The sequence below is a fragment of the Merops nubicus genome, unplaced genomic scaffold (genome assembly GCF_000691845.1).
Source record: "Merops nubicus isolate BGI_N331 unplaced genomic scaffold, ASM69184v1 scaffold14359, whole genome shotgun sequence".
Taxonomy (NCBI): domain Eukaryota; kingdom Metazoa; phylum Chordata; class Aves; order Coraciiformes; family Meropidae; genus Merops; species Merops nubicus.
Window position 1 is genome coordinate 60,386 of NW_008629751.1, and position 24,730 is coordinate 85,115.

Below are 24,730 nucleotides of genomic sequence, written 5' to 3' on the forward strand. Positions count from 1 at the left end.
ATGATTTTCAGAGCACCTGTGATATATATTTTAATTGTATAAAAAGACAGTTGTTCATCACTAGGCATACCGAGTCCAGGTTCCCCATACCATAATAGAAATAGCCTGCAAGGCAACTTTTAAATCTTTAAAAGGAGATCTTAAAAATGGATAGTCATGATTATATTAGGTCTATCCTTTAAAGCTTTGGATTACTTAGAAGAAACGTGATTTGTCTTGATTTTGCCTTAAAGAGTTCCTTGAACTCCTTGGAGGCTTCCTGAATATTTTAAGGCAAGTCTGAAGAGTTGAAGCTGTTACCATTCCTGACCTCCTAAGTTCTCAGTATCTTCTCAACAGAACACACCTCGGACACAGAATGGTGGCTCTGATGGGGAGGAGGTGTGGGTATACAATAGATACAACGTAAAAAATCACTCCTCAGTCCTTTCTGTATCCCATTTGCAGCCTTACATGGAGTCTTTCCTTATTCAAATAGTCTGAAATCTGAGGTTTTTTTCTCCTTCATTTTGTTTTCCTGTGCTATGGCTAGCCGTTGTCTGCTAAATAATTTTCAGTATAACTTTCTTCATTAAATAGATTAATTTTAAAAGCTTCAGAAGTGTAGCTACAAAAGCTGATTTCTTATTATTGCTAGGTGAAATTCAACCCAGTTAAGCTTCTCTCAAGATGGCTCTGACATCATCTGTGAGATGCTGGATTGTTGGGACAGAGACTTCTGGCAGAAATCTGAGTTCCTTTGTGTGTGTGCCACAATTTTTGGGAACTGTGGGAATGTTTCTCATTGTGTAAGACTGTCACGTATCCTAAGCTGAAATTTGTAGTCTAAATCTTTATTAATAATGTGGATATTCAAAAGGAATTTTATTACTGAAAAAATGAATGCTAAGAAAAGGGACAATGGTAACATTGATCTAGAACTGATGGTACAGCGTGTCATGGGAACAAACTATCACTCAGGCCAGGCACTTTACTGAACTACACCTCCCAGAGAACATAAGTTGAACACCTCCTAAATGAAATATATGGGGTTTTTTTTCAGTTGTGGAGCTACATTTTTAACCAACAGTGCTTCGGAAGAAAATAGTTTTAGCCAAACTATGACCTGTTCTGGTATGCGAATATAATAACCAGTCAATAACCACGATATCAGTAAGGTGATTTATAGTACTTGTCTCTTTTTATATAAGCACCACAGATCAGAGTTCAGACCTCTACTTCGAAATGTATTTACAAGCACTGGACTTACGTCATGAAGGGGAAATGCCGCTTTGTAGATTCCAGTGTCCAGTAATTTGTTAATGCCAAACTTTCTCACATTGTTTTTTGTTGCATATTCCACACGGGACAGGATAAAATGAACCTGAAATTTATAAAATATTTTTGTGTCTTTTACAACTCGAAAGATCGTACACAGCTATATCTATCTTGACATATAATCAAGTTAGGAAGGGGTAAGCAGTGCAGACAAAATTGATTGCACAGTTTATATGAACCATTCAAATCCCTCCTTTAAATTCATGTGGAACAGAAATGGGACAAGTGTAAGGAATTTTTCCTTCTGGATTGCCCAAGCTCCTTCATAAATGCCACGGAACTATTGTATCCCAAATATTTTTAATTTTTCAGGATGCTTTCATGAAGGCAATTGCATTGACTTGATTAAAGGAATCTACTGTTTTTAAGATTAAATGCTAGAAATACTCCATGGACTTACAATTCGGCTTCTAGTTGCAGGATTGAAAAATGTGTCTTTGTCTTGAATATAAAAGTTGGACAAATGTTCCTTTTGAAAAGGGGCAGTGAAAAACTCTTGCTCAGGTTTGATGATATTTTCATCCACTCTGAAGAGCCTACTAAACCAGTTGAAAGCTGAGTCTCGGGTTTTCAGGTCATTGGGTTGCAGGGGCAATTTGATGTGCATAATCTCAGCGTATGTGCAGAGCACTTCCCACGGTGCATGCACTTTCACAAAAACAAGTTTTTCATCCAAAACCTGAAAGGAAACAATGTCAAAAATACATGTGCAAGAAAATGAAAGAAAAGGACTTTTCATAACATTTCTTAAACTGTCCAGAATTTTCTTTCTCTTCACAGCTCATAGGTGACCTACTCAAAGTTGCAATCACTGTCCATCTTAGCAAGGAAATCATTAGCTTCTCTAAAAGCACTGACATGAGGTGGAAACACTTGGGCACATAAAGGTATATAAGGAAAGAGAGCTAAACGTTCCTTAAATGCTTAATCTTTACATTTCTGCAAACTATTTTACAAAGCAATTTAAGTGTAACAACACTTCCCCCTTATGGGTTCATTAGGAGTATTTTTACTTTTAGCCTGGCAGGGCAACTGTGGCTTTGAAGCTGTCAGTGACTCCCCAGCAGCTCATGTACAATCCCGGGGTGATGTGACTTGATGGAAGCAGGCTAGGCACACCCATGGGTGCTCCTGGGCAACATGATTTCCCAGCTTCAGAGGGAGAATGGGGAGAAGGGAATTGAAATCACCTGGGATTGCTGAGAAAGACAGTGAGGGTGTATTTGCTCCCAGATGCACATCCAAACCAGCACCAGTATGCAGCAGGAAACCTCACAGCCATTCATCTCCTGTCTACACATTGCCTGTTGACCTTCTATTGGTGCTCTGCATTAGTGTGTCTCAGCCACACAAAACTATCTTATGTACCTTTATTGGCTCAGGAACATCAGTGAAATGTCTGATATAACCTGGAAAAACCTCCAGTTTAAAAAGTTTTTCAGTCATGACTGTGGTGGAACTATTGAAAACTGCAACGTGTAAGTATAGCAAGAGGATCATGTCAAACTTCCAGCATGCAGCTAACTTCCTCATGACTGTGAGGAGCCAGACTGCATCCTTGGATGTGCAGCAGTTGCCCTCACAGCAGAAATCAAATAAATACCACGATGCCATCGATTCTGACCTCCATTTGGGAGGAAGGAGCAAAGTGACCTTTTCTGGAGCTTACTCTAGGCTACCAAACGACAACAAATTTAAACTGGAAGTGATTATCCTGGATGGGGAGACCTGGACACTTCGGGGCAGGAAGGAAAGGTGCTCTGAGTGCCTCTAACCCTCCTTGCAAGGGACAGCAGCTCTGGCACCTGGTATGCATTAACAAAGCACTCTTGAACTGCCCACAGGCAACATCATAGCTCAAAATATGCAAAGCATGGTAGTTACAACTACTGACATGGTGAGAGGCCTTGCGAGGAGCAGGGTCATGTGCAGGAGCCCTGCGCTGCTCTTCTGGCAGGGGCGCTCTGCCCCAGACACCCACTGGCTTCTCACACATCCTGCACACCCACAGTAGGGGAAGAGCTTTTCCTTAGCGTATAGCCAGTGAATTTTATCTTCCAAGAGATCACAAAAAAACCCCACAACCTATGTATTCTCCCAGCTTCCCATCTTTTATTTTGCAGAGGAAGGAACAGACACAAAGTTTACAAAATTTTGCATCAGATCACAGAGACACTACTGACAGAAAAAAGACAGGCCTCTCTCTCCCGAGGGGACAAAAATGTTACAGTAAATTCATAAACCCAGTTTCCTTATTCCCACAGGGGGAGTTTTGCTCTCAGACACAGCTGCTCACACACAGAAGAGCACTCACCGATCTCGTTGCTTCAAGTTCCAAGCCATTGTTGATCAGGTTTGATTCATACACTTGTCTCTTCCTCTGTTAAAAAGTATTGAACACCATAAAACATCTGTTCTGAATTTCACGAATATGTATGCATAGAAGAATGCAATTGCCTCCCAAAATGAAGAATTGTAAGGTCATTATCTCTATAGCTAACTTGACAGCTACTGTGGTGATAGCTACAGTCTTACCTATTAATCCTGGTCAGGTTTTTTTGTCTGACATGCAATATTGCCCTGAAATGCAACTGTGGATAATTTACCCTCTTAGTTTCTAGTACATTACGAAGGTAAAAATGTGCCCCGAATTTTTAATTTTGAAAGCAATTGGCCCTGAAACTTGTTAACTCCTTCACATTTCATCATTAACTGAACTATTGATGGCAGTTTCTCTCCCCCACTAATCCAACCTTTAGAAAGTCTTCAGGTCAAGGGCTTTCCATCCCACTTTGCTTACAGCAACCTGTAATTTTATTCTTTTTTGACAGTAATCATATGAGTTCATAGAGATTTTTAAACTGTAGTAGCCATCTACATTTTAACCCATGGATCAGCATCCCTGAAGGAAGAAGCCAAGAGTTGTAGCACTTGTATAGTCAGTGGTATAATTCTAGGAACATTCAATGTCCCCAGAAGGACATAGCACATTTTCCTCAGTAAAGATGAAATTCATGGATCATTTTAGTTTCACTCCACAGTTACCAGAACTTGGCAGGCAGTGAGTTGCAAAAAAATCTGAAATATCTTTGCAATCTTGAATTTGCTTCTTCAGACACGTGACCTCCCCTCAGAAAACACACAGAGACAAGCAGCCCCTCTCCCCTTAAAATACAAAATACATGACTCCATAGGGGATTTAGAAGAAATTTTGAAACTTCATGTGAAGTGATTAAATTTAAAAGCTACCTGCATCAACCGGATAGTTCCTGAAGGAGCTATTTGTTTGTCTAAGGCAAGGGTAGCCAGCTGTCCCTAGCCTATAGACCACATGTCAAAACAGTTCTCACAGTAACTTGGTGATACCGCTTTCCTACTCCCACTTTGCTTTCACGCTACTAGCCAATTTTTTGGTTGTTTACATGCCCTGTGTTTAACGCTTTCTGCACCTCCCACTATAGGAACTTAGAAGAAGAATGGTCCAATGGTTTCTGTCACTTGGTTCTTCATAGCTGGAGTAACTGCCTTAAGATCTGTGCTTAAGATCCAGGCTGTGAAGGACCAGAGTCAATGAAATGACCCTTCAGATAAAGTCTTAGGAACTTTGAAAGGTACATGGAAACTGGTCTTCCAGACTTGACCTAAGACCTACTTACTCTAGAGGGCAAAACCAAGACACTTCAGCAAAAAGGGAAAAATATTCAGGAGTTACACAGGAACAGATCAGTTGTGTCTCCACATAAGCCTCAAGAAGTTATATAACATTTAACGATTGTTGTAAGGACCTAAAGCAGAAAAAATTTTTCCAAAGTTCTAGCTTTAATATAAACAGCCTACTCCATTTATACTTTGTTAGTTTTCAACTGCAGCGCCTGCATGTAGCAATGGTCATGATGTACTAACTTCATGTTCTGTTACAGGGTATTTTTTTATCTATTTCAGGTTTTCTGCCTTTTTATTCCAGTGAATATCACCTTCTGCTTGGGTCAGGAACAGGAAGAGCGAAATCTTTCAATCTGTATTCTTTTTTCACCAGTGCTTGTCACATTTCTCCTTATTCCTCCCTTTTTATCAGGGTAAAACCACAATCGCAAACTTTGATAACACTCTTCATGGATGTATGTATATCAGGATATGTATGTAATATGTACACTTATAATATATTGTATATACCTAATACTTCCTATTATCTATAATTCTGATAGTAGCTGAACCTTGATGAAGACACTTAGCATAGCTGTTCCCTGTGACAGCTAAGTCTCTTCCTTGTACTAACAGTGCTAATATAGAATCCCAAACGTGAATGAGTTTTTACCTTGCAGTAACATATTTCCTTGCATTTTTCAACAGTTCATTGTAATGGTGCTGTCCATTCTCCTTCAAAGCTAAATGTTCACAGTCGCCTTGGCTTCTGAGTAAACTACATAATTTCCTCTACAATTTTTGTAATATCATAACTCAATCACTTTACCAGATCATCAATAAATGCAGTACACAAAACAGGAGTTGTTTGTTAGTCCACAATAAACTCTTCTGCCATTTCATCCCACCTCTTTGCTTCTTCCATATTCACATGGTTCTTTAAAAGATGAATAATACTGATTCATGAAAAGAGTTCAATGTGAGTTCTGCTTTGTTTCAGCAAATAAAAAAGGCAGAGGGCCTAAATACCTATTTCATTTCTTCCTAAATAGCACCAAGACAGAAGCAGGGCAATTCTCATTTGTAGAAGTCTAATACTTTTTTTTAAGTCTTATCATTCAGATGGCTTTAATAATTTCTTATGGCAAGGAGTTTCCCCGATTAATTTTGCCCTCAAAATCTTAGAGGAATGTTGACAATATTAAGGTTTCTAATAATGCATTAGTGCAAGTAGTGAGAAACAAAGCACCTGGGAGACTTTGCTAATTAAGGGCTTTGCTGTTTTATCTAAATGATTGAATTATGCGTATGATGATCTATGGAGGAGCTAGACTTTTACCCAGAGGAGTCTATAGTGATTTTGCATTGACTGGGGAATACAGCATAAAGATATGATAGCTTATTAGGCTAAAAGGTGGAGACTGTCCAAAGTTTATTTCAGTACCCATCATTTTGCTCAGCTACCTGCAAGGATAAGTTACAATAGTAATGTAATCATGGTAGTGCTGCTGATCTAAACTTGACATAGACTTTGATGACTGAACGGCTAGCCAAAAGACTTAAGACACTCTGGGACACATAATCATATATAATCCTAAGAAAAGGAAAGCATAATGTAAGTAAATGACAGGTGTTACAGGCACATAGAAGGATTAGTCCTTGTGAGCTGCTTTCTCACCAGAATCCTTTCAATGGCTGTGATTGTCTTGCCAAGCTGTGGAGACTACCAAGATTGCGGGTCTGGAAATTGGTAGCAGACCACTGTCAGCTTTTCTCTCTTTATTTTGTAAATGGTAGGGAGCACTTGCTTTGATTACAGTGACAGAAGAATGCCAGCTCATATCTTTGTCTAGTTCCTTTGTGGCTTCAGGGGAAAAATCCTAGCAAGGAAGGGGTGCTTGAATAACTACCTCTGCTTTACCTGTCAGCCAACAGATAAATCACAGTCAATAAGAGAAAGAGCATGGGCTCAAAGCCTCTCCCATGGAAATCAACTAAAGGGAGCTAAAGGGAGTATCACTCTTGGGTTTTAGCTCTCACAATTTCTTTGATGGTATTTGGTAGCTTTTCTGAAAGGCCCAGCTGTCAGCATCAGCAAATTAATTGATTGAGATTCTTTCCCTTATGTTTGAAGAACATAAAAATGTGAAGCAGAATATGCTATAAGGCTGATACAAAAAAAGTAAACCCAAAGAACTCCAAATACATATTTTCTGAGATACCCTCTGATTTTAAGCGAGCCTCATGATTTTCTGAAACCTGATTCATGACCACGCAGAACTGGCAATACTGCAGTCTAGCCTTGCTCTCAACTGTGTGGCACCCCATTTGTAAAGACATATTTCTGGTTGTATGAAAGTATGCAGCAACTTCAAAATAACTCTCTCCTTCCATTTGTCTTCCAATCCTTTTGTCCTCCTTCCTTCCATCCATTAGGCAAAGAAGTAAAATTTGGGTTTGGGTTTGCCTCAGGAAGAGAGGTGTTATTTCGGTGAGTTCCTGCTTCAGAACCAATCCACCCAGCAGAGACCAGGGCAGATGTGATTTCCCTGCTCCCAGTGTCAAAGGCCACTTTCATCCCTCTTATCAGGCTTCCTAGGTAGGTTGGCTGAGCACGCTGCAGGCCTGTAGAGCTTGCCATCCTCAACTGCCTCAAATCACTGCATAAAATGGCACCAAGGTACCCAACTTCGTCTAAACCCAAGTATTATTCTCTCACTGCAGGTATGATACATGCTAAACTCTGGACGAAGTACAATTCTTTTTTTAAGTTCTCCAGGGTTTTGTGGGTTGGGTTTTTTGGGTTTTTTGTTTGTTTGTTTGTTTGTTTTGTTTTCTTTTTTGTTATCTAAACTAAACAAGTATAAAGGCAGGAACTGTTCCTTATTTGCTTATGAACACAAACTTCCCTAGCCCTGCTGAATGTCTCTGTAAAACCGTACTTTAAAAATGTTGTGTGTAATAATCTCTCTGAATGATAGTTTTCATTTATTTAAAAAAAAAAAAATCTATTTCTGTGATGGCTGGAAATGAAGGACATTCTACATTGATTTATTTTGAATTCACCTTCCTGGTGCTGAGGCTCTAACTTTCAGCAATGAGCTCCTTGAGGACCCCAACAGATAATACTGGCATTTTGGAGCATTCCTGTAAAAACTGGTGATATTTAATTTCTATTCTGATGGTAACCTGTCCTGACAAATAGGGTACATAAATTGTAGGTTTTAAAAAAGTGATTTGGGCAGGAGTTTCAATTGCTTTCAATGTCCAGCTTCTGGAATCCGGTCCTGATATTTTGATTTTTGGTAGTGCTTGCCAAATTAATTGTATAACAACTTAAAAATGTATCTGTGCCACGTTTCTCTGAATCCAGTAAAATGGATGCTTAGATTGAGGTCTCATTTTCAAATCCTTCTGAATAAATTCAGTAAGCATTTGGGGACTTCTTCACTCTTGGTATCATACAAAACCACCCAGTGCAGCACTCACAAGTTTTCACTTCAGAAGTGTAGATCTATAGATGTGCACTAGCAATCTAAATTCTGCCCTGAGTCATGCAATCAGGTGCGGTGCAGCGCATGTCAAGCAGAATTTGTCCCAGTGACTACATCTGTCCTGGTCCCTGTAATGTTGCACATGGCCAGTGGAGACGTTACTGCTGACCTCAGTGAGGTGAGGATTTCACCCTATGAGAACAGACTTCACTGGATATGCTATTATTCAATAAACTGGAATTTCCAAATTCTGTGAACAATAAAGCTCTGGATAATAGCTCTATAAAACTGTCAGCAGAATCAAAGAAAGAGTAGGATGGGCAAGGAACCTATTCAGGCTTAGAGCACCTTGAATTACACAAGATATTGCTTATAAAATTTGGCATTTTAAGTTCATCATTGATCAGAGACAGGCAGTGATGTATGCAGTATTTAAAGCTGATAGTAAATGGTAATATTCATTTTGGTTGTATTTCATCACAAGGGTAGAAGTCACTTGCCTCAGAAAAACTACAACCAAATTAACAGTGGTGTCAGGAAAGACAAGATATGAAACACCGATGAAACCTGTATGTATCTCAGGCAGCTGCTTACCCACACCATCCTGGGAGCTGTGGTAGGCCAAAATGTTAATTCTCTCCCTGGAATTCCAAGGATGCAAAACTGTACCATAAATGTCATCTTCCTTTCCACCTCAGACATAAAGTATATGTGTTTTGTCTCTTCAACTATTTTTTTCACATTTATTTCCATTACTTCTCAGTTTCTCTTTTACTGCTAATATGAGTGTGAGGTAGGTCCTATGGCAGCATCCTGTTCGGTAGGGGGTACTGTTATGTCATATCATGTCATGTCATGTCATGTGTGCTGCCCACGTCTGTGCAGCATTTTTCTTGTGAATGAGCACTTGCAGCACACACATCTCCTCCACTTGATCTCAGGTGAAATGAAGGACCTGTCTTTGAGATGAGTAGTGTTAGTGTGCTTGGAGCGGACCTGCACGTATCCCAGCCTAAAAAGTTTGAAAGCTTGGATCTACACACATTTTAAAAGACTGTTCTTCCAACAATAAAGGAAATGTATTTCTAAACTGATGACAACTATATGTGAGGCATTAGAGAGAGTGAGCCGGTACTTCTCAGTTGTATCACAGGAGTTTGGTTGTGACCAGATGACTCATTTCAGCTTAGGGGACATACTTATTAAACAAAACCTTCTCCACACTCCCTCTTTTCCTTCCACCACTTTTCAGTGCCCTCTGATACTTTATGTGTAAGGTTTTGTCCATTTGGATTTTTTCAGTAGTTCTCCAACTCAGTGTCATCACTTTTGTATCCTCTGTTTTTGTCCTTCTAAGTCTTCCATGACTTCCACTTCTTCACCCTTGTCTCTTTGTATGCTTTCTCCTGCCCTTTCAGCACCATGAGGGCTGGAATACCTCTCCTACGAGGACAGGATGAGAGAGCTGGGGTTGTTCAGCCTGGAGAAGAGAAGGCTCCAGGAAGAACTTATTGCAGCCTTCCAGTATCTGAAGGGAGCCTACAAAAAAGCTGGGGAGGGACTTTTTACAAGGGCTTACAGTGATAGGACAAGGGGTAATGGGTTCAGATTGGAAGAGGGTTAATCTAGATTAGATATCAGGAAGAAGTTCTTTGCTATGAAGGTGGTGAGACACTGGAACGGGTTGCCCAGGGACGTTGGAGGTGCATCATTACTGGATGTGTTCAAGACAATGTTGGATAGGGCTTTGAGCAATCTGGTCTAGTGGGAGATGTCCATGCCCATGGCAGGGGGGTTGGAGCTAGATGATCTTTAAAGTCGCTTCCAATCCAAACCATTCTATGATTCTATGACATGCATTCCCAGTATCAAAATTCTTGCGTACGCCTTCTACAGTACCCCTATGGCTTCAGATTCTCCTTGTCCATGGAACTTGGCTCTGAAAACTTCTATCACTGCTGTTTTCAGCTTTCTTCAGACACAAACACATCACCCCAATCATGTGTCAATCTCCTGGCCATACCTTTGCCCATAATGCCTTTGTTGGCCAGTTTGCTGCCAGGCCACAGGGCTGGCTCTTTTTCAGCTTGTTGTCTGCCAAGACCATGTGGGCCCCTTCCACAGAGATGCTCCCCAGCCACTCAGTTTTCACCTTATGTGATCATTAGTCTAATATACTCTTGTTCTCACATCTGTTACGTGTAGGTAGACTGCTGCTTCTTCCTCAGCAAACCACAGATTCAGTGTGGCTTCAGATCTTCATAGGACTGAGACTTTTGAAAGTAAAGGGATTTTTTTTTTGCAAGCAGCCAGCACATTACCCATAATCTCCTCATCTAATTAGTCATGATTTTGTTCTGGCTAATGTCCTAACATTAATGGTGCACTAAAAATACTACACCATTGCTCACATCTAATTTCCATCACTGTTTGGAAAAGACACTCATTATATTTCTAAGTACATTTGGGGAATGGCCAAATATTACAAACATAAATGTAAGATGCTAATTGATAAAAACAGTTGTTTCCAAAGGGGCAGCTTTTTGTTCCTAATTACCTCTTTCAATTAATTTTTATTGTTGATCCTGTGATCATGTATAATGCAACACCCACCCACTGCAGGACACCCTCAGACCCCACTAACGACATTCCTTATGGCTGCCCTGTTAATGCCAATGAAAACACTGTGTAATGAATATCAACCATCTTAGTTACAGTCTTTTTACTCCGACTCTTCTCTTTCCTAACTGCAAGCTACTATTCCTATATGAGCCGCTTTCAGTGATACTTTTGTCCTTGCCTGTCTTTACCAGAGGGTGCTTCTGGAACTTGAAGAGATGCTAAAGAGAAGTAAGCAGGTGAGTGGGAGAGCGCAGATGCCAAGGGGACTACAATTCCATGGATGGATGTTTCTCAGGCTGTTCACAATTAAAATAGTTCAGTGACATGGCTGAGGTTGGTTTTGCAGCCCTGGGTGCCATAATGAACATAATCCACTTGATAGAAGTAGTTGATAATAATAAAAATAGACTGATTGTTGTTCATAGCTGCTAAGGAGCACCAAGTAGTCACTGGCTTTATAAAAAATATTTTATCCAAGGTCCTTAGGGAGGGCAAGCTGTTGAAGTGTCAACTGGTAAAGAGACAAATTCTGGTGGCAAAGGGACATACAATTATTTCCCATAAAGGACTTAGATACTTCACTGGGCAGAATGTTCATAACTGTGATCTGGAGCATCTGGTCAGCTGCCTCCTTCTATGGGTTCCTCTGTATACCCTGATTTTAATACCAAAGTCCACTAGGGGCCTAACTCAGTCACTGTAAGTACAAAAAATTGCCCTAGTCTGCAGATCTTGGAGTCTAATTCTAATCAGCAGCCTGATAGCAGCATTCCTCTGCTCACTAGTCCTGAAGGGTTCCCTCCCTGGAAGATGCTGAGGTCACCAGCACACAGTGACAGCCACGATGTGCAGCACTGTGCCCATTGACACAGCAGTCTACTGGCTTGAGCTCAGTCCTGCTCCCCTCTCAGTTTCATGGGCTCAGCCTCCATCAGTCTCCCAGCTCCCAGGAGTAGTCCTAGGACAGGGCAATGCAATTGCTGTTCTGGGTGAGGGCACTGTCTTTTCTGCCCACTGCACTTAACACCCCACAAATTATTCAGGTCTATACTGAAAATAACTTACCTTTTGCTTTCTACGATCACTCCTCTTATGGGTCATTTTTTTGCTTTCATCTTCATACACCAAAACAAAGTCAACTCTTCGCTGTCCATCACTGAAGAACAAGGAGTCAGGCTTATCATCAAAATCAGCCTGGAAGGTATGTAAGATAGGTTAATATGGAGAATACTACACGTCAGTCCCTTACCTGCCTCATCTTACACAGCATTTCAGTGGAAAAATTCAACGTCAGACTCACATAACATGAAGACCAAAGTGACAACAAAACAAGCATGGAGCAGAACAGAGAAAAAAAAGTTAAGGAGGGCTCTGCATGATTTAAGAACAGCAGAACTTTGACCTAATTTTGTCCTTTAAAACCAGCATATTATCTTTTGGCAATGGGAGGAGCATTGGGATACGGCACCATTCCTGAACAACGCATCTGTCAAGTAATTTGCATGCTGTCATGGATACAATGTGGGATAGTCTGTCTACAAGATGTGTTGTTGACTGATGTGAGTCTAAGAATTAGTGTGTTCCCATCTGTCCCCTTACCTGCCAGAAGTTTAAGCATCTCTGTAATTAAAAAAAGCAACAAAAAAAATTGGTAGTTTCATGCACCCTAATGCCCCAAACCACCATTGCTCAACAAAAAACATGACCAGGGTGTAGTTAACTCTCAAAACGGTCATATCCAACGTGGATTTCTTTCTCTTTTTATTTGCAACATCTCAGCAAGGAAAAAAACATTGTTTTATGCCACATGCCCATCATGTTATAATATATGCCAAAACCAAAAGGAATAATATACCCATAAGCCATTATCTAGTCCTGGAGGAAAGTAGGATAGATTGTCATATTCACTGATAACATTTTAATGTGTTATTTCATGTGTGAAATGATACAGACACATTGATGACAGAGGAACCTGAATCCCTGAGTAATGATTTTGTAGTTTCTTAGAGTACTCTGAGGGCACTATTACATGCAGCAACCCCTCTTTTCAGGTAATATACAGCTGTAACGTTATCTAGCTTGGGAGCTAGATTTGGCATAGTCCCATCATGCAATCGAACCTGAACCTGGCAAGTTTTCCTCCCACTGAGAGGACTCAGGCATGACTAGGCATGGATGTAAAAAGCAGCCCTGCTGTGATTATTTCCAGTCTTATTTAAAACATAATCACAGTGATTTCACGTTGACTAGATTCCCATCAGGAGGAAAGTCTCGACAACAGCCAAGTAAGTGCCCCTGTTGGGTGACAGCCTGGGAGGTGCTGTGGCAGCAGCAGAAGAGAGCATGGGGAGCTGAGCCCAGTAAGGCACAGAGCCCAGTCCCCAGCCCCTCCTCACCCCTGGGAACCCAGCAGGTTCCCAGGGCCAAAATTGCTCCATGTCGCAGTGCTGGAAACACAGAGCCCAAACCTTGTGACCATGAATAAGGAGGGGAAGTGTTACTACTGCATAAAGCAGAAGGTTTTTTTAATTGGGCTTTTCAGAAAACTTAGAAACAGCACTATAATAACTTGTCTTCAAAGAGACAGAGTTTAGTTGGGCAATTCAAGCAACTGAAAGCACAAAAGTAGTAAAAGCTTTGAGTTTTTTTCGCTACAGTTTTTAGCTCTTTTTGCTGTATGACTTACCCACAGGATAGAAAAGAAAAAAATGACACACAGCAAACATCAGATCAAGTTTTGATCTAAAAAGTTTCGATCAGAATTTGTGATTGCATAAATTCACCATTTAAATAATTTTCCTTTAGATATAGTCTCCTTTAAGCTTATAAAACTAGTAGATAATTTAGTGATAACTGGCTTAACTGGATTGTCAATAACCAGATGCAAAGACTGCCTCTTAATCAGTATTCTGACTCATTAATTTACGTACATACATGATTTAATTAACATGAGTATATACATGTTACCATATATATGCACCTTTTTAGATATATATATATATGTATAAAAAAACCTGATATTTGAGATATATGCGTATATATCTCAAACTACATATATATACATAATGGAATATAGCTGAAAGGTTAATTATTATTGGACTGCATAAATCCAGATACATAGAAGTTCACTCTTAGGAAGCTAACTTCTTAAATGTAATCTCTATTACTTTTAATCACAAGGGGATTGTTCAATTGACCTATCCATAGAAACTTTATATATCTATAAAATACTAAAGAATTGACTCATTAAGCCTGAATACTTCAGGGATCAAGATTAAGACCCACACAAATAAATTGTAATGTAACATTAAATGTTGCTCAATTAAAAGAAAGAAGTAAAATGCAAAAGGGAATGCAATAGTTAAGGTTCCAACAGCTATATTAACTGAGATGTGTGCTGTACCTTGTAATCCCTACTGGATAGTTTGTAATGAAAAATCATATATTATTCAACATAATTACCAGGGGAAAAATAGGACTGGAAACCAAAAAGATGTGTGTACTCTGAAGTTAATAATTCCTCTGAGACAATGTTTGCTTTTTTTTAAAAAAATAAGTAATATTATTTGACAGTATTACAAATGTTATTATCATACAACAGCACACAAGCTTGTGTGCATAGACACGTAAGTTAATGGGGCTGAAATTACAATACATAATTTTTCTTAAGTATCAGTAGCAAATTATAACCCAAAATAATGAACAGGTCCATTGGTACCTCTTTGTTTTGGAAGAAACAAACACGGGGCCTATTTACTGCACTATCTAATTTTCTTAGCCTCAGCATAATCACATTCTAAGTACTGATGGAGGCAATCGGTTTTGCACTCTAATGTTATAATAATACCCTAGTGGACAGCAGGTTAATATTGATTAAGACCATTAACAAATAAAAAAAAAAAGATAATACATTTAGCTGTAAAATACTAATTATATTTAGCACATACTTTGCAGCGTTTCTGAGCTCTCCAAGTGCTCTACCACTGATAGACAGGGAACTCTTGGTTGTTTTATTAACAGAAGGAATCTGAAGGAGAGAAGGGCGTGGTCATGGATAAAGCTTTTTGGAATACTGAAGTTCCACCTACGTGGGCTAGCCTAGAGGCATCACGGCCATGTTCGTGTGGGTGCACCTCTGCGTTTCAGTTCAGAGCAGGGTCAGATCAGGTGAGCATTGGTGTCTCTTCACTCCAGCAAACGAGACTGGAGGTATCCTGCAGTAACAAAAAGCCCAGAAAGGTGCAGACACCACCTCCACGGCACCTTGCTCTACAGACCCACTGCTTGGTCCTGACTATAGACGAACGTACGTACAGCTGGTGGGATCCTGCTGGAGCTGGGAAGTGCTGCACCGATGCAATCACACTGAAGGTCCCTGGCCAGCCCTGAGCAGCCCTCTGCCATGCACAACCTCTTGCTTGCATATCTTCTCTTCATTCTCTCTGACCCTGGCCCCCTGCTGCCACCTCAGCAGAGGAATAAGGAGCTTCCTGTGCTCTTTGCTGAACTTGCACAAGCAGTTGTCAGTAAACAGCACCAGCTCTCGCAGGCCCCAGGACAGAGAGGCACTTGGAGAAGGGTCAAGTGGGACATGAAGACCAGCTTGCCCATCCACAGGGTATCTTTACATCCAGGGATATAAAGGCTGAGGTAACTAGTTTGACTTCAAGTGACCACATCATAGAACTGACCCTCAGCCCCTTGTTCCAGAGCTCCTCAGGAAGGAGACTGCTGTGTGCTCCTCCACACGTATAACCAAGCTTGCTGGTGTCTAAGGGGATTTGCTGAGCCTTACTCCTGAGACTGTTCCTGTAGTCATGGCTACACGTGATGTCTGCAGCAGAAGATGAAAGGAGACAACGCTGATGGAAAGCTCCCTTCAGCAACGGTGATGCTCCATGCCAGGGGAGGAAAAATGGTGGCGTTACAAAGAAACTTGTCTTCACTTTTCCAGGCTTTTCTGGGCATTATCCAGTTAAACATTATCCAGTGGTGGGAAGGGCAGCATGGAGACAAGCATGAAATAAAGTACGTGTACAGGAATTGCAGTTATTTTCTGTTTACTGCACCCTGAACAAGCACAGTATTGTAAGCTGATTTTTTTTAAATAACAAGAGATTCTGCAGGAATGACTTATCTAACTGGAAGAATAAAGGAAGTGCTTTATTTTGCCTGTATGAGCCTTTGGTGTGACTGTCAATAGCACCAAATGTAACCATTACTGGAGGGATAAGCTACTTGTCTGCGACCTCACATAATTTTCAGATATGCTCCATAACAGCTTCCCGCAGCATGCCAGGGAATAAATCAGTACTGGGAACTGAGAGCAGAGCCGAGCCTGTGCAACATTGCCTCTGCTGACAGGCACCTGAAAAAGATCCTGCTGGAGCACAGCAACAGCCTCGTGGGGCACCTGCACGTTACACTTCAGTTGTGGGTTTTACATAGGTGAAAATTTCAGAGTGCCTGTTTAGGTGCACAGTTATTTCTCTCTACAGGCCTCAGGAAACTTCAAATCACGTAAATAAAAAGGGAACAAATTCTATTACCAGGATATGATGAAACATAATTATTTGCAAAGTCCTTTGAGATCATCTGAAGAAAATGTTACAGAAATGTAAAATTCTTCTTACTGTCACAGGTATATAACAAGATCTTTTATTACCCTACATTATGAGTCACCAATAAAGACAACTTTCTGACATTAAGACCAACACAAACCTTTACTATTGGAAGATATAAGATATATGTAAGATACTTCTGGAAGGTCTAAGTTTATTTGTGCATCACATATTAATGTTGGTTTGTCTCTGTAGGGCCATAAAACTGTTGTGCCTGTAACATTTTTCCCTGTGACTCATATTTGCTAGTAACAACAGAGGACTGTTTTAGTTTTGGTTTTGGCAACAATGAGATTATTATCAAGCACTTAATCAGAAGAAGATTGTGTTCTTTTTTTTTTTCCCCTGGAAAAAAAAAAAAAAATGGAAGAAATTTTTACTATGCTACAGAGTGAAATAAACTGAAACTAAAGACTAAGCAGAACAGTACAGGGTGTCATTGCAGTCATACACTTCTGTCAGCAGAACGTGGTTGGTAACCGGCCAGGCATCAGGATGCCTTGTCCCCTGAGCTAAGTTTGGACCAGACACCCACTTGACTTCCTGTCTGAGCGTCAGGTCACTGCTGGCTGTAGAAGGAATTCCAGTCACTCCTGATTAGAGAGAGACCAAATGTCTTTACTTTAAAAGAAAGGTGAAGACAGTATTCTGCTGAAAACCTGCCTTTCAGCACCTCCCATCTTTCCTGTGATGCAGAAGCTGGGAAATTCACTCTTTAGGACTTCCCTGAAACCTCCTTGCTGCAGAAATTGTAATTGAGGGGCAGCAGTAATAGACAATTTGAAAAGTTATCCTCCCTTTTGCAGATGCTGACTAAAAAAAAAAAAAAAAAAATCTTAGTATTACTCCAAATTCAAACTACCTACCTATAAAGCAGACATGTCTGCAAAATGAAACATCTGAGAACTGGAAAAGGCTTGAATTAATGGTCGCTATGCAGTTTTGTCTTCCTCGTACATATAGGTTATCATACATGACTTAATTGCACAACCATATGCCATACTTGTACCCTCCTTATAGTAGTTATGGAATACTCCTTATTGTCAATGTCTTCTGTTGTTACACCAAATCTATCTAAATAGCCCAAATGTCTAAAACAGGGGTTTAGTTTTGACTGTGCCAGTGGTGCTCTCCTCAGAGAACCTCAATGTCCTACAAATGTTGAGAAATTTCATTTTACAAGATCCAGGAGACAAAGTAACAGTTTAATAGTTTAATACTCCTTTCACATAAGGCAGCTAGAGATCAATGTCAAAACCTGTTGACTGTCTCCTAAATTTGAAGTTCTACCTTAAGACAGCAGGACAGTGACATCTTTCCACAAAGCTCAGCTATTCTCTCTCTTCAAAGAGCAATATGCTTACTTTCAGATCCGTAGGTGTCTATCAAAAACTAATGCAAGTAGGGCCACATATGTTCGTCCTTGACACTCAGGAAGTAAACGAAAGCTGGATGTGACTTCGCAAGTCTTGCACAGAAGCCCTTTGTCAGGAGCAAGGATAAAATCCAATTATCTAGGACCAAACTCAAGTTTTTCTAGTTGTAAGAGCCTTTCATTCCTTCTTTGCAATTTCCTGCCACATTTACACCTTGCTGAAGTACTACAAACAACATCCTCACAGAATTTGGGCTTTTTAGAGATTAACATCCTACTCGTGCCAAACGAGGAAAGGATCTTGTGGCAAACTTAGCATGTGATCCTCTAGAAACAGCACCATAAGAAGAACAGGATAATTTTTATTAGCCAATAATTTACTTAGTTGTGTCTACTCCAGGATGACTTGCAAAATCAAATAAAATTTCCAGAATATTTCCAGCTGCAGAGCATGATCTAAGTTTAGACAACAGGTGCAGTATTTCCCTTCCATTCAGTCGTTTACGGTCAGGCTTCCTATCCAATTTCCATTCTAGCTGAGAGTACCACTCACCCATTTCACAGACAGGCTCAGTAGACCTCAACTGTATCTTCCTGGACCCTCCAATCCACTGAAACAGTCCAGTGACTGACAAGGAGGACCTGACACAGAAAAAGCAGTGCAAAAAAGATGCTGCTAAAACTAAGCAGAAATTATAACTGCTGGTAAACATGAGTAACCAAAAATAAAAATTGATTTTGACAGTCAATTTTCAGTCGAAATAAAAATAAATTCTACCTAGAATGCTCGAAGGAGACTGTCCTAACCACAAGGCATATGACATTACAAATGTTTTGATGCTATTCACTTCATATAAATAATTTTTTTTTAAAATTCATTGAACCACAAGGAGAGGCTACAAAGGATTTTTATAACATCCTAGTCAGGGCACTCAGATGGGAAATGTAACTCTTGGTTAAAAAAAAAAAAAATTAATATTTTTCCAAGACCAAAGCAGCTTCAACAAAGAACATCCTGCCACAAAATGCTGGGGCAGGGGAGGCAAGGGTATCCAGCTCCCACAAGGAAACTAATTTCCTGGTACTTTACATATTTATTTCCTACAGTACAGGCAAGAACACCTCCCTCCCCCGCTCTACCCTCCCTCCTGCTGACCCATAACTATGACAAGCACTTTGCCATCTAAGCTGCTGGAGCAACTTAGATGCTCTGGTGCACCTTGGTGCAATGAAGACTGAATCTATCCCTTCATTGCACTGCTTTCAAAATATACTACCACTACAGAAATTCTATTTTTCTTTCTTTTATGATTCTGTTTCTTGTTTCACTTTGCTATAAATTAAATTAGTTTTCAGTCTGGTGGCTAGGCTGAAAAATAAATTATCTAAACAGATCCAGTCATAGTATCTGCATATAAGACAAGGCAGGCTTAATTCAACCCCCTGAATTTGAATGTTTGATTTGCATCTTTTAACATTTTAGGCATTTTTTCAATGTATTGTGTATTCTTCTAGTCATATAAAGAAAACAATGTATTTCCTTACAGGCAGAGAAATCAGCAGGATCTGGACCTCCAGAGCCATTACAGACCTCCTGTGTGCAAAGCTAGAGGAATAACTGGTAGCACTGGTAGCAGGCTGTCATTCCTGGAGTAGGATCCAGCAGACAGCAATAAAGAAATGCACAGGCAAATTCAGTTATTTGTAAATAGCTGATAGTTTAAATGTCAATGCCTTGGGCAGGGCTGACTGGGAACCAGCTCCAGCTTTCATTACTTGGTGGCACCATTACAGAACTTTCACTCTATGAAAGAACTTTCACATCATGAAAACCATCACGAAGCCCTTAGGTGCTCAAAATTAGTTGGTCCAACAAACAATTTTTGGCACTGTTGAACCTGTTTCTTTATGCCTTGTTCTCCTGCAACACTGACCCACTTGGAGGTGTAGCTTGACCAGAAAAGGCAGCCTATAAACAACCAAAGCCAGTGGTGCTAATCTTTGTCATTAGAGTAATGAAACACAGAACAGGCTTATTTTATTTTATTTTATATTATTTTTTTTTGTATCTACAAGCTTTCTGAAAAGATGAATCCTGAACTCACATGCTGGCCAACTAATCCCTGGGTGTGCATGAATCTAGAGGTTATGTGTGTTTATACGTAGGGTGTCTTCATAACTGTTTATCCGTGTATATGCACAGAAATCCTATACATACCAGTATAAAATTAGAGAGAGTGAGACAGAGAGGAAGCGTATGTGTGTATCAATTTATAGTCAATATATATTGGTCACTTTTGAGTACAGGACCTATGTCAACCTGTACGTTCACATCTGAGTCACTGACTTCAGGTACCTTTAGGGAAACAGATACAGGAACTCAGATTCAGTCGCACAGACAAACCATATGCACTGCAATTGTAAAGGAATGCTGCTCTCCTGGTACAGCTACTGACTGATGCATATCTATACAAGAAAAAATTACAGATAGCCATAGTTCAAGTAAAGAAGTACCCACCCATTCAGGAGCATGAAGGTTTGGCTGATCTGGCACAGTTCCATAAGTGGGAATAATCACCTGGTTCAGTTCCAAGACTAAGAAGAAACACAAAAAATTAAAACATTTTAGCATTTTGTGGGGTAGGTGGTTAAAGAAAAAAAATTACTAATGGCTTGTGGAGAAGCCACTTTATTGCACTTGGTGTTTCATAAGCAGAATGTTTGTGCCTCACACTTCAGTAACAATCAGCAGGTGGCAAGAGAGCAAAACATATATTTCACCTGGATGACAAGATGATGCTAGGAGAGCATCCTGACCAAGCTACAGTAACTCAAAGTATCCCTTTGTTAGTATGTGTTACTTCATGTTTCAGAAACTCTATCCACACTCTTGGATACTGAAAGATATGTTTATCTTTCAATGAATAAGAGTATCAGAACCAGCTCTACCTGCACAAATAACCCTAGCTCATGCTGACTGTACTTGTCAGGCAATAACAAATAATAGTACCAGGGAATTCTTCAGAAATTCTGGAATGGGTGTGATACAGGCAGTGCTGCTGTAACATTCACTCTGTAATAGGAATGATTTTCACATAACTTAATTACACACCTACAAGTTCAATGTGTATTGATGCCCCAGACACTCCTTATCCATTTCCCTAATATCTGTTAAAACCCAAGAACCTGCAAATTGGTTTCCTGAAAATACAGCATAAAAGAATGATCTTTTGAACTATGCTACTCCATGATACCATTATCAAACACACTGGAAAACTTGCCATCAGATTAAGCACTGGATAACACACAAATTCATCCTAATGAAGCTGCTGGAAATAATGTACAGAAGTTTTACAATCACTGAAAGATATTTGTTTTAGTTTCTTAGCAAATATTTTGGGGTCTTAAGGAGTCAGATAACATCCTGAGGCTGAAGGCAACACCAAGCAGCTGAAAAGAGAAGGCTGATTAGGTCTTTGAAATAGAGAGGTGTCCTAGCTAAGTCTGTCCTGCACTCAGGAAAGGGTCATGGATATCAATGGTACCTAAATACCAGTATTGTCTGTATAAGATAGCCTCAATTTAGCAAAAATACTATAATACTAAAAGAAACCCCACAAATTCTAAAATAATCTGACCCGTAGTACACTTTGGATAGTCAAGCACTCATCAGTTACAGTGCCAGGACAAACATAACTGATATGCCTGGGTTTGGGGTTTTTTTTTGGGCTTCAAAATCTCATTGATGTGTGGTCAAATTCTCAAGAAGTTTTGAGAAGCTTTTTTTCACTGATGATGCTTATTTGTAACAGCTGAAGATATGTCAAAACACTTAGAGCACAAGAAGACTGCTCTTTACAAATAAACAGAAATCTCTCATGGCCTCTAATGTCAAGCTGCCCGTTTCCAGATCTCTACTGTGGTGGTAGTGATAATATAGGGAGGACACAAAAGCTAGTCCATGAATTTTCCCATCAACATTGTTTCAGAACCACTTGAGTCATAATTCAAAGTCTGGCCCTGTTGAATAATCAGTCTGTGAGCTCTCAGAAATGTTAACATCTTTAGAAACCTTCCCCAACATCTAAAAAAAAGAGTAGGAAAATGTGAAGTAGTGCAGCACACAAACATCACATGGTGAGACCCTAATACGGAGACTCAGAAAACATGAGCATATCTCAGCAGCTACCACAAGACTGCTGTACATGTACACCATTATATTTTAATGGGTTCAGCTCAGACTGTTGTGAGAAGGACGAACACATATTCTTGATGTCAGTGTCATGGACATCACCCTACATTCCTTAAGCCATTCTCTATTCTCTGTCTGGACACCAAGATACCCAGATACAAAGTGCTTCTGAAAACTCACAGAAGAGGGAATGTTTCTGCCTACATGTACTGGGAAGAGTGAAGGAGAAACACAAGCGTCTTGCTTTGAAATATGAACATCTGCTCTGAAACTCTGCCACTACATGGAACAAGCAAATGTGGACACACACGACGATTTCTGCCAGCCACTGAACTGCAGTAAAGAGAGTCATGAGTTAAAATGGTAATTTTTCTAAGTCCTCATTATGTGTCACTATACGCCCTTCATCAGTGCTGTGTACAAATCCCTTCAGCCTCAACTGAAGAAAAGGGGGAAACTTGGCATTCATAGTAGAAAGGAAAATGATAGTTCTACCGAATCTTGATGGATCTGGGGCTGGCCAGAGGTCAGAAGTCTGAGGGAATATCCTCTGGAAAAATTTACACATGGGTACAATTGGCTCCAGTCTCAGTGTCTCTGGCCGGTGTATCCTCCCCATGATACGGTCTGTCTGGGTTGAAGTGAGAAAACTGATGACAATTAGTAAGGCCAAAATGGCTTTCCAAACTGTCAATAAACTATGTTTTTGTGTACTCACACAGAGCAGACCTGCAGGTATTGTCAGCCCAAAGCCTAATCTATGGCACATAACAAGAAAAACATTGATTTTCATTTCAGATGCCCAAGCATACCCAATATAAAGCTAAAGACACTGTTGGATCACGAGGGAAGTGAAAGGGCTGCCTTAGAAGATGATTCTTCCTTGTTTGAAAGGCTATTCATTCCATTAAGTTATCTCCTCTTACAGCTGTGCAAACAAGGGATTGGAAACATGTGGAATGACTTTCAAAAACAAATACTCTTTCATGACTAACCCTAAACAGGAAAGTATTCAGTTGGGAACATAATACAGCGTATTGCTTGCCTAACACCCCATGTCCTGAAGCAGCCAACTTGGAATCAGGGTAGCTCATCAGAAATAATAAAGTAATTAGTAGGCAGCTATGGAACAAGAAGTTTGACTGTGTGGAAGTTATTCTGCTGATAGCAGTGCCTGAATATTTGAAGCACTGAGCTGGAAGGCTTAAGGGGCTCAATAACCAAATGGTCAAACAGTTCTTACGTGTTCAAAGCTCCAGCTAGGACACTTGCCCAAAACCTGTGGCAAAAATCCTAAATAATTTCAATGAGACCTGGATTAGCCCCAACTCCAGTTTCAACAACAAACACTAGGCTAATGACTTTTTAGTTATAATTCTGTGAATCCAGAGTAATCTGCTGAAATGCAAATGCTGTCTCCTGGTTTCGGCTGCTGCAACACCCACCAGAATCAACCTGTCAGCATCCAGTCTGCACGTCAGACACTAGTTGATTGTAAAGCACTGCAGAAATTCAGTTGCTAATTAGCCTATTCTAAAGGCTTTTTTTCTGAGGCTAAAAATTTTTCCACCTTCAGCTGAAATGGCTGTCAGAAAGAATGATTTTGGATCTCATACATCAATAGGCAATATATAGAAATAGAAATAATTTTTGGTTCTAGAATGTATTAACATGACTACCTGCTATGATTTTAAACAATATTCGGCATGCTCTTTGGTTGTACACTGCATGTATACATGTCAAACAGCTAGTTAGCTTTGTCAGAGTACACAACAAAGGAATAAACTGATTAAGTCAGAAGGGTTCAAGCTGACAATCTTTTCTGGCATTAATCTCAGGGTGGAATATGGGCTTGAATTATTCTTCTTCACATACACCTTCTTATAATCTATTAAGTAACTTAAATATATTAAAATGATGCAACAAATGAGCCTTCTTAAATGTTTCAATTAAGGGCTGCTTTGGTTTTATTATATACGGAATCAGGTAGAAAACTGCTGTAATGTTGACTGCGAAATAGGCCTGTTTCATTATTGATTCAACATACCTCATGTAGCTACAAACTGAGGCACACACGTATATATTTTATTTCTTTCACTTTGAATGACAATGCAAACATTCTCATTCCTATGGTCAAAAATGCAAGTTCTTAGTTTCTAGGGTTAAAATAACTACCCTGGTCACATTAAGAATGCAAGACATAATGGATCAGCTGAGTCACTGAATCCACCACCAGCGTACAACTTTGAGTTTTAGTTTTATTAGTAGGCTCTGAGAAAAAAAAATTCCTTACTTGGAATAATCTTTATGTCTGAAAAAGGGATCAAGAAGAATAGGTTGCTGTTTTTCTCTTACAGTAAATTCAATCCAGGTGGGAGAGAATGAGATCCACTAATTCTAATATCCCAAAGGGCAGTAGGACAGATTTGCTGAAGGTATTAGGCATATAAAGTTACAGATAAATTCC

At 39.9% G+C, this 24,730-nt stretch overlaps 1 protein-coding gene across 1 annotated transcript in view; it reads right to left on the bottom strand.

Moving 5' to 3' along the window:
- Positions 1–24,730, bottom strand: part of ANO6 (anoctamin 6) — a 55,604-nt gene that overhangs the window by 23,633 nt on the left and 7,241 nt on the right. The window contains exons 2-6 of the mRNA XM_008947052.1: positions 20,590–20,666; positions 12,141–12,269; positions 3,632–3,697; positions 1,718–1,996; positions 1,250–1,363 (exon numbers count right to left, since the gene is read on the bottom strand). Coding sequence (XP_008945300.1) covers positions 1,250–1,363; positions 1,718–1,996; positions 3,632–3,697; positions 12,141–12,269; positions 20,590–20,666 — 665 coding nt within the window. The remainder of the gene's footprint in view (positions 1–1,249; positions 1,364–1,717; positions 1,997–3,631; positions 3,698–12,140; positions 12,270–20,589; positions 20,667–24,730) is intronic.